Raw genomic sequence first — 19,010 nt, forward strand, 5'->3', positions numbered from 1 at the left:
TGTCTACAGCCCCTGCTCAATACTCTAATGAGGATGTCTTTGGCCAGAGCACCCCATTCTAGGTAAGTCACACATGGGAAATCGACTTTTTAATTTCAGTCATGCAAACCTATGAACCAAGACAAAGACAAGTTATCTGCTGTAGCTTTTCATTTCTAGAACCTGCTCCTTTCCTTCCCTTCCCCTTAGCTCCTCTGAATATTAAAGGAGAGGGGCTGTGTGGGGCTGCCACAGCCAGCACACCCAGATACAATACAAAAGGCCAGCCTGGGAGCCAAAGAGGCAGCATCTGCATCTGTCTGCAGACATGCCAGGCAGCTGCCCAGCAGACCAGCACCCCAGAGGCTGTTCACCTGGCCTTCTGGCAGGGAGAGAGCTGCTTCCATGGCAACTGCCAGCCGCAGCGGAGGTCACAGAGGAAACGAAGAAAAAAGCAACAACAGCAGCATTAATAATGGCAATCAGAAAAGCAGGTGCAAAATGCACCACCGGAAAAATGCTGTTTTCCCGAGGAGGTGGCTGGGATGGGGCGGGATTAGAAAAGGGCTTGAGAGAGAAGGAGAAGATTGAGCAGGAAGTCAGAGATGACATTTTGGGCTGAAGGATGGGGACAGCTTATTCTCCCTAAGTACCCAGCATAATGAAATCTCAGGGATCTGAGGATGTTAGTGGGTTGTTTACATACATAATTAAATACAATTCTATTTTTTGCAGAAGCAGATTAACACTTATTTCCCACTTATTTCTGAGACATGCAAAGTATTTTCAGAGCTTGAGTTTTTTTCAGTGATCAGATATGTCTGTGTAAGGGGCAGAAAGGCATCATAATGTCCATTTTGCAGATGAGAAATCATACAGAGAATCCAAGTCTCAGAAATGGCTCACTCTCAGGCACTTCAGCCTAAAGATCTTCTGTCACTCACTCTTGAAAACAATTTTCAAGAACTGACATCTTCCAGCATTGAAAAATGGCCATTCCTCTGCAGTTCCGGAAGAGTTGTACATTTTAACCTATTCTCTTGAGGACAACACTGATTACAGATATCAGAAGGGTGAAAATGTTGCATTTGATTGATCCAGCCATCCGACTTCTTAGGATTTAATCTAAGAAAATGCTCTCGGAGATAGCAAAAGACATACCACCAGGATGTTCATTGTAGTGGTGTTTATACTAATGAAAAATCGAAAATAATTGACCCGTTTGGCAATATGAGATTTGTTAAACACGTAGTGAGAGATATCATTACAAATTGTAGAAAAGTACTTAAGAGATACATAAGCTCCATTTATATTTGGGATGCTGTTAATGAGGGTAGCAGAGATGAGGTGGTAGGAAGGAAGCCAAGATCAACCTCTCTTGAAAGTTGGAACAAACCTCCGGTCTTCTGTTAGCCATCTGGGTGTGGCAATCACCTTAATCTTGGTGATGGAGAAACAGGGACCTGAGACTAAGCTGCCATCTTCCCTGCAGTAGGGAGTGGCTGATTGCTCTGATGGTGGGCAGGAAAAGAAGAGGTAGGTTTGGGAGCTGGACACCCTTTCCCTACAATAAATGGGCCAGGCATGCAATCCTTGTGGATGAAACCCAAGTACAGTGGCTTCCTCTCCTCCTGCCAGGAGGCGGGCTGACAATCAGCATTCATGGACCATTGCCTGATTGATTGCTCAGTTCTCTGCACACCTGTTAATTTCACCCCCAGGAAACATGAGTGGCTCGCAGTGTGTTAAGGGGTGTGAATACACTGGTGCGTGCCTGTGTGCATGTGCGTGTGTGGGTGATGAAATTATTTAGCCAGTTATCACTGCCTGTTCCTGGGTTAGCGCTCAGTGGGAAAATGATGGAAGCTGTTTTGCCTTCTCCACAATGCTTATCTCTATCTTCTGAATTTGCAACACTAAATATAATGTTGTTTGTAATAGAAAAAAGAGCAAAAACATTATTTTTAAATATTGATGTTTCTAGTCAATAAAATAATCTGTTCCCCTTCCCACATCTCCCGCACAGTAAGCATGCTTGCAGATTCCTAGTTAAGCGTTACTGCTTCCTCCCACACTGGACTTCACAGGGTCTCAGGAAAGAAACACACTCACGGTTCTCCTGTCAACCTGGATTCCATGTGTCCAAACAAAGGAATTGTAAAACGGCATGATTCTTTGAATCTCACCAGATTGTTAGCCTCATACGTCTTTCTTTTAAGTCTTGGGTATGGGAAACTTGAACTAAATCCTATTTGAAGAGCAGTGCCTTCAAAGTAAGATGCAGAGCACTGTCTGCGTTTTTTATAGGGCACAGAACTACGGAGAGCACGCATCAAAGACCTCCGCCTAGCACGGGCAAAGGTCTGCTTCTGCATTTAAGCATCTGAGCCCTCAAGAGTTAGCTCCCGGGCTCCTCTGGAGCAAGGTTCCGCCCGGTCCCACGTACCTGCCTCGTCCGCCGTGATGGTGAGCTCGTTGCTGGGCTCGCTCTTGCCAATCCGGTTCTTGGCGTACATGCGGATGCTGTAGGTGGAGGAAGGGTGGATATCAATGATGGTGGCCGAGTTCAGCTGAGGGGAAACATCTTTGGTTCTCTGAGCAGAATCCCAGGAGTCTTTTGGGTTTTGTTTTTCAAAAAAGAAGAGATAGAGACGTGAGTTTTTTTCCTCTGCCTTTGAAAGTTCACAAGTAGGAATTAAAAACCAAAAAAAAAAAAAAAACAAAAACAAAAAAACAAAACAAAAAACGGAAAGAAAGAAAAATTACACTCAAAGTGATTTCTCAATGCAATGTTCCCAGCTTTCTGGCAGAGTTGGCCATCAGAGGGGATGTGACATCCCACACACATTATTCACGCTGCGAGGGACATGGGGCAACAAGCCAGCTGAGTTCAGGGAGGGGTGATGGAGGAAGCACAGATCAGCCGACTGGGGGAGATCTCAGAAGGCAAATTCCAGTGGTGGAAGCTCAGGTTAGTGGAATGGACGATGGCCACTGTAAGCACTCATTGTATAGGACAGTACAATGAACTACGGTTTGGATAGTACCCCTGGGCCCCCCCAAAATCCCTGGCATTTGAAAACCAGCAAAACTTCAAGCCATATCAGATCCTTTCCTCCCCAAATAGTGTGTGGTAAAAACAAGATGATCCCATACAAACCAATCTCAAGTTCCAGAATAAATCCTGATTACCAAACATATTTTTTTCAATTCTATTTTTTGAAATCATTTAGTGCCAAATCCTTGGTTGTAGGAATTATTTTTCAACCACAGCTAATTGTAACAGCAGCACCTACTTTGTGTGAAATGTTATCACTGAATCTGTGACATTTTGTATCTGGTGGTTTTCAGGCTTCACGCAAGGATGAGAATGTCAATACGTGGTTCTTATATCAAAAGAGTTTGGGCAGTTGTTGATTGTAGGTGTGTGGTCGACAGCTGGTATTGGCTGGGGATGAACAAAGTAGGGCCCAAGACAGTAGACAGAGATGGTGCCTACATATTCCCACCCTCCTCAGGGTCTGCCTTGGTGGTGCTCACCACACAAGTTAAGTCTTCCATGGATAATCTGAATCTGTGTTCCCTGCTGGACTTTAAGCTCCAGGAGGGCAGAGGCCATGCTGGCCATACCCAGTCTTTTATCCCTAGTGTTAGCACAGTGCCTGGCTCATAGTAGACAAATAGTACATGAATGTTTAATAGAGGAACAAATAAACCACAAATACATGGACCTCTGAGTCTTGGGAATGGGGCCAATCACTTTGTCACACCAAGGGTGAGTATGGCAGTTTAGGGGACTTCTCTGTCCAGAGTTAAACATAAATGCAAGAGATTTTCTGGAATTGAAGAAAAAATATGCGGCTTAAAGACTGCTTTTGAATACTGTAACTTCTCAGAGAATGAAGCCTAATAGAAGCTGACAATGAATATTGCAGTTAGAAGGAAAAAGCATATTTGGGGTCAAGAAGATTAGAGGTGGAAAAACATGAAATATAAAGAGTTGGAAAAAAATTGACAAGGGGAAGAATGGGATTCAATGGAAGACAAATGAGGAGAGGAAATTTTATATCAACGAAACGGCACACACCTATGAGCCTTGTCCCACAGAGAGAAAGCCAGACCTTCTGCAGAGATGTTTAGGAGGATGAGGAGGAATGCCAGGTGCCACAAGATGCAGAGACATTTGCCAAGTAGCCCCTGGAGAAAGTAGGCAGTTGTGCTGGTTGATGCCTCTGCCCAGGCAACATGGAAGTTTCTGAAACTGACGGGACCAATGAAGATACAGCCATCTTCACTGGAGGCTTTTGTCTGGGAGTTGGTGGGCAGCCTGGAGAGGCATATGAGTGTCCATGACTGCAGTCCCTTACACCAATCCAAGGCATATGGTGGACCTGGGTAGGGTGGGGACAGTCTCCTCTTGGTGGTCACTGGGCACCTCCACATCCATGCCCTATAGGTTCCTTTAGCTCAGCCCCTATCTCAGTGACGTCGCCTTGTTCAACAGTCTCCCAGTGTGACTTATAAATCCTCTCTGATGCTGCGTTTGCTCCCTGTCTGTAGAAACTACCACTGACTCCCTCCAATGGGCTGGGGGACCCGTTACAAAGCCCATCCTCACCCTCCTGTCCGTGGCCTTCCCAGACTCTCCCCAGTCACACCTGCCACTTTTCAGATCTTGGATGTCCATGCATACATTTCTGTTTGTGATTTACTCCTAAGAATTTTTTTATTTGGTCAATGGTGCATTCTTCCTAGTTAATATTTATATCTCAATTTTCAGTTTCCTCCTCCCGTCAGGTCAATGTGCTGGGCATTTTCAAACGTGACTTCTGTGGCCCCAAATCTGTGGGCACATTGGAAACACCTTGGGGCTTTTTGATAATTCTGCTTTCAGACCTACTAAACCAGAGTCTCTGGGGAATGGTGCCCAGAAACCTGTGCTTTTAAAAAGGCTCCCTATCTTGGTCATTCCGATGTATAGTTTGGACAGACTGCTTTATTTGATTAAAATTGTACAACATCCTGCCAAGGTAAGGTTTTCATTTCCTTAGTGAAAGTCAAGAAACTCAAGCCCTGTTACATAGCTGGTAACAAGAAGGGCTGGGATTTGGCCTCGCCTGTGTTATCTCCAAGTTCAAGGTCATTTTTCTGTAATGCATGACCTCCACATAGTCTCTGAAAACACCTAATAAGACAGGATTTCGATATTTCCGGGCACCTGCTGAAAATCTCATGCCTAGAAGAAGACCTTCTGGCAAGTTATTGACTTGACAATGCACAGAAATCGTTTGGTCAAATGTAAGAGAAGAAAACTTTGGCCAAGAATGACTGTACCATCTGTGGGTTTGTAGGAAGACTGAGAGGGCTGTATAGGCTCAGAGTTGCAGCCTGGTTTAGGAAGAAGTTGTCAGAAGCATTCATGAAAGAGTGGGCAGGATGCCATGGCTTGCTCCAGGGAGACTGGTGGTGTAGGAGGATGGGGCAGTTCCGAGTCCCACTGTAGCCTCTGTGAGGTGAGGAAGGAGTGAAGAGCTGACAGGAGCCAGTGAGACTGCGCTGGGTGCTTGCTGGGGAGCTCGCCTTGGGGGTCGGATACCCCAAATCCAGTGGATGCAAGAGCAACAAGGACTAGTATAAGAGAGTGGACTTGGTATGAAGAAGTGCTGTTAGAGGCTAAAGACCAGAATGAGTGAAGGTGACTGAAAGTTCTGCAGGTGAATTACATGAAAGGTTTAACAATGGAGAGGTAGCTGGGAGAAGGAGCGGGCCCTTCATGTTGGTGAATAGGAGGAGGTGTGGGGACACAGGAGAGCCCCTTGTTCTCTGTCTTATTCTTCTCAAGGATAACAGTCCTCAGGGTGAACTAGGGGTGGGAAGCCCAAGAGAGGAGAGGGGTTGGGGTGTGCACCTTCTGTGTCAGAGTCTGTGTTTCCTGGTTACCTTTGAGGGTGTGACAGAGCTTGCCATGGTGCTGAAACCTGGTCAGAGACCTGTGAGCCACCACGGACAGGAGGGAGGGACAAGAGAAACTGTGGACAGGACGGAGGCACCGGAGAAACTGTGGACAGCAGAGGCCAACAGAGAAACCGTGGACAGGAGGGAGGTACCAGAGAAACTGTGGACAGGAGGGGCCACCAGAGGAACCATGGGCAGGAGGGGCCAGCAGAGAAACTGTGGACAGGAGGGGCCAGCAGAGAAACCGTGGACAGGACGGGCCACCAGAGAAACCGTGGACAGGAGGGGGTTACCAGAGAAACCGTGGACAGGGGGGCTACCAGAGAAACCGTGGACAGGAGGGGGTTACCAGAGAAACCGTGGACAGGGGGGCTACCAGAGAAACCGTGGACAGGAGGGGGTTACCAGAGAAACCGTGGACGGGGGGGCTACCGGAGAAACCATGGACAGGACGGGGTTACCAGAGAAACCGTGGACGGGGGTGCTACCAGAGAAACCATGGACAGGAGGGGCCACCAGAGAAACTGTACAGGAGGGGCCACTAGAGAAACCATGGACAGGAGGGAGGCACCAGAGAAACCGTGGGCAGCAGGGGCCACTAGAGAAACTGTAGACAGGAGGGAGGCACCAGAGGAGCCGTGGACAGGAGGGGGGTACCAGAGAAACTGTGGACAGGAGGGGCCACCAGAGAAACCGTGAACAGGAGGGGCAACAAGAGAACCTGCGGACAGGAGATGGCCACCACAGGAACAGACTCTGAAGGGCAGGCTGCCTTCCAAGGAAGGGAATAAAGGGAGGCAACAAACTGCAGACGAATCTGCTGGAGGTCCCCAGACAATATGCTCGAAGGGATGTTAAAGGTGGCCTTGGGTCCTTGTAGGGGAGAAGCAGTAGTCCCTGGGAATCAGAAAATATGGCAACCAAGGCAACCTGTGTAATTGCCACCTATGGGAGAAGAAGAATGTTCCAGATAAGGAAGGGACAGCTTCACTGTGCCTGTGCCCGCTCAGATGACACCTCTGGTGCTGCCACTGGGCATGACCAGAGTTAGGGGGGCAGGAGATGATGACAGGAGATACAATAACAAGGACTTGGGATGTTCAGTGTTTCCTGGAAAATAGTAAACCAAGGAAAGTCATCTGTTGTCAAATCCTGGGAGGACTGTCATTTGGCCAAAGGGTTAAGAGGTGGGAGGAGAGACACTGGATCCAGGAAGGTCTATTTTGGTGCAATAAATGTAAGAACTTGTAGCAGTCACAGCTGGCCAAAGGCAGAGCTGTGCTCCCTGGGTTAGTGAGTTTCTGTTTCTCGGATTGTTCAAGCATAGAGTGAATGGTCACTTGCAGAAGTTCTTTCTGTTACGAATGTGAAGTACTTTAATACATTGGTTATATGCTGCTTTCTTTGAAAATTAATGAAAAGAAAAGGAAAACTTTTGGGGGGATAATTTCACCGTTGCCTAAAACAGATGTTGAGAGTCAACAATTTGACTAATGGTTATTATGAGTCTCGTATACATGTCAGGCACTATGAGGGGCACAGGGACATAGCATAAGGTTTGTCAGAGACAATTCCAGCCCTCAGGGCTCACTATGGCCCATAGGGGGACAACTGTTCAGTGGGGTGCAGATAGTAAATTAATAGTCACAAGCCCACCAAGTGTTCCAAGACATGCTATGAATAGTGAAGGGGAATAGGTAGTCAGGGAAGGCTTCCTGGAAGAAGTGACATTTAGGCCGTTATTAATACTTGAAGGATCAGTTTTCTATGTACTCAGTCTAAAACTGCACTCACTTAAATTATGGTTGTAATTTTTATACACCAAAAATTTCTGGAGGAAGAAACTAATACATGAAAAATCTGACTAACACAACTCGTACAGCAGTGAGTACAGGTGCTATCTACTCTCAGCACAGCTCCTTCCTCCCAGGGCTTCCAAACTGAAAGTAATTGAAGTTCTGTAGGGTCCTGGTAGAGACCTTGGTCATGGACTTGGATCTGCTTGTCCTGTGGGCTTTTCCCCAGTGATTCTCCTGGGACCCATGCTGCCCCTTAAAATGACTTGCTCCACGGCTGCATAAATATCTTAGCCACACCACTGGCCCTGTCTCTGGTTGAAGTAGGGCATGAAGGATGGAAAAGAGTATCCCTCAATCCCGCCTGTACTCAGCTTTATAGACAAGGAGCTTCCCTGCTTTGGTTATATAAACCATGATCAATTTATACATTTAAAGATGCTGTTGATAATAATGATTCTTAGATTTCAATTGCATGTAAATTAATGCTTTAAACATTTACAGTACGCTCTTCACTTGACATTGTGCTGGATGCTGGGGATCCCAGGACACAGAGAACCAGAGTCCCTGCCTTTGGGAAACTCCTGGGGAGTAGGGAGATAGTGAGGACTCTTAGATGCTGAGTAAGTAGTTTAACACAGAGGGTTTTAGAGGCATTTTACTCATAAGTATTTTCCTGCATGCTGGAGCAATCTACAAGCTACCACCTATTAGATGTTGAGTATGCTCCAGACAACGAGGAAAGTGTTTTCAATGTCTTCCCTTCTTAGAGTTCACCAATTTCCATTGAGTGTCTCCACACGCTGGGTGCAGTGCTGGGTGTTGGAGAAATGAGCTGGGTGAAAATAGACCTACTAGGTGCAGGGAGCCCCCAAGGAGCCTCCAGCGTGGTGGAGGTGAAATGCATTAATCAGTATATTTGTCAGTAATCACAGAGATACATATATAATGACCCATAATGCCACCTGCCCAGATTGAAAGGGAGAAGGAGCTGGGTGAGCACCTGAGAATTGAGATCTATGGAGGGGGTAGTAACTGGGTGGCTCAGGGAAGGGAGGACTCCAGGCAGAGGGCAGCTGGTGGCCTTTGTGGTCTCCTTGCCAGTCCTTTGAGGTGGATGCAGCAGTGCCCACTTCACAGGTGAGATGTGCAAGTGAAGGTGCAGAGCTGGTGCAACACAGGCCCAGCAGCGAATCCCACACAGGCTGGGTCCCAAACCACTGAGCCCAGGCCTGCCACCAGCATCCGGCAATGCCCGCTCCTCCGTGAGGACAGGGGAGGTCCTGGGCTGCTCCAGTAGGAGAGGTCTCCTGTGTGCTCCTGCACCAACAGCACGGGCAGCCTGCAGCCCCATAGCCAGTGCGCAGCCAGTGAGATAAAGGGCTGTCCCTGTCCCCACGGTGCTCACTGCATCTGTCTGAGCTCTCATCACTGTCACTAAGTTCCAGGACAGTTTCTGCTCAAATGTGCCTGCCTCACCTAAGAAGCATTTGCTTCACTTCAAGACCTGTATACATGAACTTGTAATCCCACTTCTTTAGAAGAAAGGCAAGGTCAGCCTCTCCTCCCTGGGCCCTTGGGAAACCTGTTGGTCCTAGTCCCCAAAAGATGCTTGTTTAGCTCAGCACTGTCTTGGGTGAGCCCCCCAGGTCACTGTGCCTCACCCCTGAGCCCAGGGCCCTGGCTCTGCAGCATTTCTTGGCTACGGTGAGACTTGCAGTCCAATCAACCCCAGAAGGCCCTTCCTCAGACTTTGTGTAAGTGACACCTCACTTCTAGGTCCCCAGTTGCAACTCAGAGGCCGATGACCTGAGCCATTCTGTCTTTCCTCATGTGCATTTCCAACCCAGCAGTCACAGATACTACTTTTCAAAACACTATTTTTTGTTTTGATCCGTATCTTCTCAATCTTCAAATTCTGTTCTCCTGAATTCCCGAAGAGTCACCCCTCGGCTTTCCTTTGCAGTCACCATTTCCTGGCTCTGTTCCTGGCTTGCTCTTGCTGAAACATTTCCTCACTCCTGACCTGTGGTTCCCAGCTGCCTTGAGCTTGATTTTTTACTACAGCTTTAGTGCCAAAGATATTAGATGGGTCACAACTGGGTAATCTGAAATAACGTGCGGTATCCAGGAAGTGAAAAATAAAGCTGCTTTTGTGGCCTAGAAGGATTTTATTAACCCTTCCCACGCTGGTGGTGCTCGAATTCCTCATAACTTTTATGAGACACAGTAAAAATTCTGACTAGAGGCCACAGTCGTGGTATTCTAACCTCGCCCAATGCATCATAAAGTTCAAAATGGCCCGGGCATTGTTCCTTGAAGGCAATGAATGGGCACACCTGCAGCGGCCCTGGCAGCAGGGCCAGTTTTATTTATGGGCTCTGGGCTGAGTGGTCCTGGGTGCAGCAGCCAGTGTCGCCGATGGTCCCTGAGCATTTCCAGGAGGTTGCTCCAGAGTGAATTTTCCTTTTTCTGCACCAACCACCACTGCACAGTTTATCTGACCGACACCAAGCACAGCTTGAGCTCAACGCTCTGGGTGCAGGACATGGGCTCAGGCTCTACAAAAGTCACCCAGCTGGGGAAACGGGAAGTGAAGGGAGCAGGTGAAATAGAAAAGGTCATGGTGGGGGCCTGTCTCCATCAGCCACTGCCCACATGCCAACAGGAAGCTGCAATATCAAGGAGTCCAGCAGGAAGCAAGACTGAAGTCTGGGCAGGCTAAAAAAGAAAGAAGCAGAGCTCAGCCTCAACACGAAACTCCACTCCCACAGCAGAAAGCCAGGATGTGCTTCCAGCAAGGAGACTGGGGGAAATGGTGCCCTCTGAGCTCCTGTGAGCTGAGCTGTGCGCTTACAGGTAAAACACATTAATAAGGAGAAAAATAAAAGAAGTTTCTGAGGTGGAAGGGAAGCTGCAGGAAGTAAAGAACTTACCTGATTTATTTTTGCATTCAATATCGTAGCCTGTGATGGGGCTGTTTCCATCAAACCCCATGGTCCACCTGAGCGTAATTGTGCGTGCTTTGACATCTTTGATCTCAATTTCGGGAGGGTCTGGGGGCTCTGTGCCATCAACAGAAAGACTCCGAGTTAGTTCAGAGCTCTGACATAAAACGCTAGTGGAAATGCTGAGCGTGACTCACAAACGATTTGTCTGCATTAGACAAGAACAGAAGCTTTTTATTTGGGAAGCATTTTCTTTTTCCTAATCACATTTTAGGGAAGAGAAATTCCACTTTCCCAAGACTTCCAATTTTCATAGCCCTTAAAAACTGGACCAAGCCTGGAGGATATAAAATGTCACGATTCTAGTTTGGATCTCTAACTCAAAACATATTTTGGCCCCAAATGTTAAACTTCCCTTTCATTCTGGTCATCTAGTACATGGATTCCTAAAATCGAGCAAAGAAATTCCACCGCTGTACTTGTGTGCATGCGGCTTGACTGTCATGGGCTTGTCATCTTGACTGGTTCCTCTAAGGGCTTCGTTCCCTGTTTGGGGGCTTTACTTTGACATAATCACAGGCACTGCAAAATTCTGCTTTAGCACTGACATTATACACATTCAAAGTTTCCTGGGAATTAGGAAGTGTTACATGGCAAGTTGAGGACACAGAGATGCCTGAGGCTGGGCATACAGCTCCCATCCTGAAATGACTGTGTTTATTCTCTTACGCTATCGTCTTCCTACCTTGCACTGTGAGCTGAATTATTCCACGGTCCTCCCCATAAGAATTAATAGCATGGCAGGAAAAGAAACCAGAATCTTCTCTCACAGTTGGCAAAATCTATGTGTAAAGCAGAAAGAAATTCATCTTTTTCAGTAGGCAAAATGACTTTGAGCCATAAAGCTCCCTCTCTCCACTCTTTCAGTTCTCCTGCCATGCCAAGCACACACATAGGTACACTCACACACACACACACTCACAAAACCCCCATTCCTCCAGACTCACATGCTAAATCACACACATGCACGTATCCCTCTGAGGACAAATTATTTCAGTGTAATTGAAAGTAGGCGGATGGATAGGATTCATGTACATTATCCATGTCAGGTGTAGCTCATTAAATTGGATGTGTAATTTATATAAGATGTCGTGGTCAGCTTGACATATATCCCACATATACATTTTTTTTCATGGTATCCAAAGCAACCATGCCTAGAGACAGATTAAATACTGCAGCCAGAGCTGGGGGCCAGCAAGACTCGCATCAGATTCCTTTTCTAGGAGGATTCCAGGAATGGACCCTTGTCTGAGAGCCAATATAAGCATTTCAAACACAGGGCTTCCCCACCTCCCCACCCTGTGTGTGCTACAGTATCATCCTCCAACCGCATGATAACAGCACAAACCACTTCACTACTCACAGTCCCTTTCTCTAGCTTTTGTGATCCTCTTTTAACGACAGAATTTTTTTTTTTATTGTGGATTTTTCCAAAGAAGCAAGATAGTTTTTATGATAATATTTTTGTCCCAAAGCCCATCTCATTTTTCTTTTTGCAGGAAGTTAAAACATGCACACAGCATAGGCCGTCATTCCTGAAGGATTAACTGTCATTTAAAAACCTTATTTCTCACTTTTTTTTTTTTTTTTTTTACTACAGTTGGGTTCCCTGCTGCGTTCATAATAACCCTATTCTTAATAACACTTAGGCTGAAGCACTATTTTTGAAGGCTACTTCACTAATCTCGCTGTGTGAAAGGGGAGAGAAATAGTGCTTCGTAAATAAATTCCGAAAGATTATCTGCTACTTATCTGCACCCACTTCTGTGAAAGGAAAGACTTATTCTTCCAATAAAGTTCGTTCCATTGTGTTGTATTTGCCATGCTTTTACCTGCAGAGTAGAAATCACCTCTTCTCCCACCTCCTTGGTGGACACAAGATAACGGGCCATCTCAGGGTTAATGATTCGGTCCTCCTTCTCCCAGCGGACTATAATGGGCTTCTCACCATGCGCCGTGCAGCTCATCTCCTTTTTCTGCCCCTGCGTGGCCAGGGTAGTATTTGGATAGGATGTTATCATCGCAGGAACTGAAAAAGCAAAAGGGACACAACTTGTTCAGCAAAGCAGGGTTCTTGATTTTCCCTGGCAAAACGCTCAGGTAAACCATGCTTCAGGAGATATTTCTTCAAAATGAAATTTATTCAAGAAACTGCTGAGTGAGAATCTCGAGCAAAATAAAGGAAAGGCACCAGAAAAATGAAACTTGAGTAAGTGAGCCCTCAGCAGAAATTGCCATGCCTTTTCATATCCACGGCACGTTGCTCTTCCAACCCTGTTGAGGGCTATGGCCTATGTCCCTTAGCACACCCAGAATGATTGATATGGTTTGGCTGTGTCCCCATCCAAATCTCATCTGGAATTGTATGCCCATAATTCATTCCCATGTTTCATGGGAGGAACCTGGTGGGGGGTAACTGAGTCATGGAGGCGGATCTTTCCCATGCTGTTCTCATGATAGTGAGTAAGTCTTATGAGATCTGATGGTTTTAAAAACGGGATTTTCTCTGCACAAGTGCTCTCTCTTTGCCTGCTGCCAACCATGTAGGATGTGACTTGCTCCTCCTTGCCTTCCATCATGGTCATGAGGCCTCCCCAGCCACGTGGAACTGTAAGTCCATTAAACCTCTTTCTTTTGTAAATAGCCCAGTCTCAGGCATGTCTGTATCAGCAGCATGAAAACGGACTAATACAATGATGTTACTGGTTTCTAACTATCATTTTAAACAATGGGGATAAAACTTCCACTTTCAGTCAACTTTAGGTGAATCCCTTGTTGCTGCTAACCAGTCCTTGTAACCACTTTTCACAATGCCCATCTCCCACAGTTGTTATAAACCTTGCAAACCTTTATCAGTCACTGGAGACCTCAAACCTGTCCTTCTTCCATAACTTATAGCAGAGAATCTTGTCTCCAATTTACTGAGAAAAGGGAACCCTTTATTTGTGAAGCTTCTCAAGTTTCCTTTTCCCACATCAAAATTAAAAGAAATCTAATACATAGACTTCTTTTCTTGGCAATAGATGACAAAAGATCCCACCCCAATTCACAAGCCACTTATAAATTGTAGACTGCATATGACAAACACCTTTTAAAATGCATACTAAGCTTATCAGAAAGTGAGAGAAAAACCAGAGACCAAACACAAAAGCTGACAGTGAAAAGCCAGAGGTAATATAATGGCGGTGCTTTGACTACCTGAGAGGCATGACATTAAATATGAGACCTCCAAAGCCAGGCTCCTCCAAGGGTTCTATCTTGACACAAAGTATATAACCAAAATAATAATAACAATAAATAAAAATCCACAAAGGCAAAGAGAGAAGAAAGCTGCCTCAGCTTGTGTTATGTATGTAGAAAAACAATCTCTCCCCTGAGAATTTATAAAACTGGCCTAACTCTACATAGGTCTGTAGTCAAATTCATGCTAAAGCTTTAACATGACGGTGACCGTAATTTGATAATGGCCTGAGGAGCCTAGCAAAAGCTAACATACTCTAGAAGAATGTGTCTTCTGTCCAGGCCCACTGAAATGCACCCAGATAAAGCCCTGCTGGCCGTGAGCTCACAAACTGAAACTAAAGAACACATGAGAAAACTAACACCATGATTGAGAACCAGCCTCCCAGGACTTCAGATGATACAGTTGTCAGATACAGACTGCAAAATAACTATGCAAGAATGTTTAAAGATATTTTAAAAATGTGATAAAGGAACAAGATGTTAACAAAAAGGACTAGAAAGGTTTGAAAATTCATCAAAACATAACTATCTTTTTATTTGCTTTTTAATCTCATTTCCCCAATCACAGGAAGAAGCTCCCTTCCCCCATTTCTGAGGTCAAGCTCAGACTATGTACTTGATTGCTTGCCTCATAAGACTTCCAAGATACTTGACCATAAAAACACTGTGGCTTCTTCTAAGACTGGCACATACTGGGTCATGTCTTTTCCCACGGCTTACTAGAGAGGTTTGAGACATATAACGAAACGTCAAAATACTACCAGTTCCGTAGCCTGAACACCCACAGAAGAACCTACATTTGGGAGTTTCTCTAGAGTCAGCAGCCATGTGGCAGAGATGCGCCCCACAGCACTGACCATGTAATAAGATGGAAAGTAGGCAAATTGGTGACTCAAGAAAGAGGTGCCAAGAGTCCTGCATATCAAGGACAGTTGCTCACAACTGTTGTGAAACTCCTTTTCTGGCATTGCTGAGATGCAGCAAAACTGGCTGTACTGTCCCCAGCCTTTGGTTCTGATCCCACCCTTCCCCTAGCCTATAAAATAAAAACATTTATTTTTATTAACAGCTTTATTGTGGTATAATATTCATACCATAAAATTCACCTGTTTTAAGTGTGCAATTCAGTTGTACACTTAATATTGCATTAGCTTCCTAGAGTGCCTGTAACAAATTACTAGAATCTATGTGGCTTATAATAACAGAAATTTCTTCTCTCACAGTTCTGGAGGCTGGAATTCCAAAATCAAGTCGACAACAGAGCCATGCTCCCTCTAAGAGCTCTAGAGGAAGACCCTTCCTTGCCTCTTCCAGCTTCTGGTGGCCCCAGGCATTCCTTGGCTTGTGGCAGCAAAACTTCAGCTTCTGCCTTATCTTCACATAATTTACATTCTTCTTTGAATGTTTCTGTGTCTTTTCACATGGACTTCTTATGAGGATACCAGTCACTGGATTTAGGACCTACCCTAACGCAGTATGATCTCTTCTTAACGAATTATATTTGCAAAGACTCTATTTCCATATAAGGTCATATTCCAAGGTTCTAAGGGGACACTAATTTTTGGGGATACTATTCAACCCATTACAAATATATTTATATTATCCAGTACATATACATATATACCATTATAACCTGAATACAAATATACACAGTTGTATAATCATCACTGAATCAAATCTTAAAGCATTTACATTACCCCAAAAGATTTCTCCTGCCCATTTGCAGTCATTTCTCTTTTCCCCCTCAAGTTCTAAGCAATCACTAATCTACCTTCTCTCCCTGATATGGTTTGGCTGTGTCCCCACCCAACTCTCATCTTGAATTGTAGTTTCCATAAATACAATTCCTCTCCCATAGTGTCATGGGAGAGGCCTGGTGGGAGATAATTGAATCATAGGGGTGGTTACCTCCATGCTGGTCTCGTGATAGTGAGTGAGGTCTCACAAGAGCTAATGGTTTTATGAGGGGCTTTCCGCCCTTTACTCTGCACTTCCCCTTCCTGCCGCCATGTGAAGAAGCACATGTTTGCTTCCCCTTTCACCATGATTGTAAGTTTCCTGAGGCTTCCCTAGTCGTGTAGGACTGTGAGTCAGTTAAGCCTCCTTCCTTTAGAAATTACCCAGTCTCAGGTATGTCTTTAAAAGAACAGACTAACACAGTCCCTGTATTACCTTTTTTGATCATTTTTTATAAATGGAATCATATAGCATATATTCTTTAGTATCTAGCTTTCTGGATTTTTTTCACTAAGCATAATGTTGTCAAGGTTCATCCATGTCATAGCACAGTACTCTGTTCCTTTTTATTGCTAAATGATGTTGCAGCACACGGATATACTGCATTTTTTTAAATCCACTCACCCACTGATGCACACTGGGGTTGTTTCTACTTTGGGGCTATTATGAGTAATTATACTATAAATATTCCTGTATAAGCTGTTGTGTGAACAAATGTTTTCATTTTTTTCCAGGAGAGATTCCTAGAAGTGGAACTACTGGGTTATATGGCAATTTCATGTTTAACATTTTGAGAAACTGCCACACTGTTTGACCAAGTGGCAGCACCATTTTGCACTCCTGTGGCAGGAGACTGGAGAGAGAAGAGGGAATGAGAGGAGGTGTTAAGATTCAGCATTTTATGGTGAGGGAACAAGAACATTCCCTTTCAACCATTTGAGTTCAACAATTTAAGTTCAACCATTTGAATTCAACAGGGGAACTCAAAGAGTAGAGATTGGGTGCACCTATAAAAAGGTGAGCTGGCATGTTCCTCAACAGCTGGAGGCTTACTGGCTGTAGAAACCCCAGGCTCACCATGGATCTGCCATCACAGAGGAACTGAAGGTGGTGGCACTTTCTGTTTGGCCTCAAATCCACTAATCAAGATTTTTTCTCATAAGGGAAAGAGGCTAACTCAAGATAATTAGAGATCTCAAAGCCAACAAAAGTAACCTAAATTACAAAACTGTGAATAAATAAATTACAGGCCTATGAACAAGAAAATATTTACTCCTCATTCTTTCTCTCATGACTGGGGAATGTGAATCAGAAACCATGACACCCACATATAATTTAGCTTTGAAAGGTGACCCCTGTCCACTACCATCATCCCCCACCCCCCAATTCCTGATGAGCATCCTGATTCCTGCAACACCCTCATCCTTAGAACAAAATATAGAAACTCTTGTTGCAAAACTGAAAATCAATCCATGTTTAATGCCTCCCAGTCTCCTGGGCATCTCAAGGCTATGGTCAGGATTTCCTATTGTGCAGTGTTTGTAAAAAGGAAATCTGTAAAATGGTAAGACATAAAAACAGACAGTTTTCCTGTGAGAACATGGTAAGTCACCATCATCACCTCCCAAATCCAGGGTAGTTTAACACTCACTGACTACATTCCAATGAGAGCAAGCCAATTCTGAAGTAAGGGTTTCTGTCCTATTCTAGGAGCTCCAAGGCTGGTGTTGACCCAGAATGTAATTCCCTAGTACTTTAAAACAACCAACTGGAAGAACTGTTCTCCAAAAACTGCAGCATTGTTTTGAGGACTTGCTTGTTTTCTTCTCTTTTCCTTTTTTAAAAAAATAATAACAAGCTTTATTGCATTTGATGAGAGAAGTACCTTGGCCAAACCATAGACTTCTGGTTTGTTTATGACTTGCCCATCTTAATCTGCACAAAATACTACTCAGTTTTATTTAGATTTCTACTTTGAAAGAGTGCCCTACTAAAATGGGTATTTTTGTTCTGGTTATTAAATTCAGCACTTAGAGAGAAATGCTCTGACTAGCCCATGTTCTCCTATCCAGCTCAAGTATTTTCAGCCCTTTAAAGAAATGATGGAAAGCAAAAAATGAATCATTACCATGGCTTCTTTGCAATGCTAATGTTTGAAGGCATGACCTTTTCACTTGTCACAGTTATAGATGCCTAGAGATGACAACATGTCTGTACAGCAGCCCTTTTTGTGAGGATTTCTGAAGCATAACAAATGGATGGGGTAATTTAACAGGGATTGGTACCAAGGAGAGGCTGTGGGCAAACCCTGCTAGCAGGGCCAAGGGAGATCCAGACCCAAGAAGGCTTTGTCCAAAGGTTGTGTGCTGTGTGCCTCTCTTGCAAAATTACCCATTGAGGAAGGTACTGTTTTACATCATATCAATTTATAAATTTGCTTCATAAACTATAATATTATCTAACAGCACCCTTAATGCTCAGCAAATCTGTGTTCTTATGATATAAGGGAGCATCCCTCTGACCTACTTTTTTGCAGCATAAAGATGCAGTGGTGTAGTGGAGCTGCTGTCATTGGCCAGGGAGATCTGATTGTGCACATCTCTGCCCAGCTTGGCAGTGCAGTCATGTCTCTTTCCCATTTAGCTTGAAATTGGCAATGGTGGTAGTATTTATACCACTGAAATTGGCAAGTGCTAGAAATCACGGCTTTCTCCATCCTCTCCCCATCAATAGCTAATTGTTAAACATTTACCAGAACAATACTTAGGAGAGTGTTTCACTATATTAATAATTTTAAAGGGTGTTCCCATCGTACAAGAGATACTGAGAAGATAGTGAGATTAAGCTAAGAGCAATAATTAACTTTATCAATGAAAGTAAACCCTTATTTATTAATTAAATAATTAAAATATGAACAGTTTGTCACTGTATGTTTTGACAAGTAATTCAGTGATAAATTGATGCACATATTAAGTTTTTAACCCTAGGATACAGAGAGAATGAAAAATTCTATCAATAAGTCACTGATATTAAAGATTGGTTCCAAACTTTACTCTCAAGTCTTTTAATGACTCTATCAATAATGCAAAATTAATCCTTATACATTTTTATGGTTTTTGTTCCTACCTGGTTCTGCTGAAAAGAAAACAGATTGAAAAGAAAACAACTGAAAAGAAAACAGGAGAAAGTACCAAACAGCCTGGATAATCCCGAATGAGACAAGATTCCTGTCACAAGTATCTGGCTCAACACTTTCATTTTATAGAGAAGAAAGGGTGTCAAAAGCCCAAAT

The 19,010-nt window shown here is 44.4% G+C and overlaps 1 protein-coding gene across 5 annotated transcripts in view; it reads right to left on the reverse strand.

Moving 5' to 3' along the window:
• Positions 1-19,010, reverse strand: part of DSCAM (DS cell adhesion molecule) — a 939,729-nt gene that overhangs the window by 165,945 nt on the left and 754,774 nt on the right. For 4 of the 5 annotated variants that reach the window (XM_054675091.2, XM_054675090.2, XM_054675092.2 and 1 more), the window contains 4 exons: positions 12,571-12,767; positions 11,424-11,520; positions 10,667-10,795; positions 2,426-2,593 (listed from right to left, as the gene is read on the reverse strand). In XM_054675091.2, the coding sequence (XP_054531066.1) occupies positions 2,426-2,593; positions 10,667-10,795; positions 11,424-11,520; positions 12,571-12,767 (591 nt within the window). The remainder of the gene's footprint in view (positions 1-2,425; positions 2,594-10,666; positions 10,796-11,423; positions 11,521-12,570; positions 12,768-19,010) is intronic. The other variant, XM_016938555.4, reaches the window with a different exon arrangement.

The sequence above is a fragment of the Pan troglodytes genome, chromosome 22 (assembly GCF_028858775.2).
Source record: "Pan troglodytes isolate AG18354 chromosome 22, NHGRI_mPanTro3-v2.0_pri, whole genome shotgun sequence".
NCBI lineage: Eukaryota > Metazoa > Chordata > Mammalia > Primates > Hominidae > Pan > Pan troglodytes.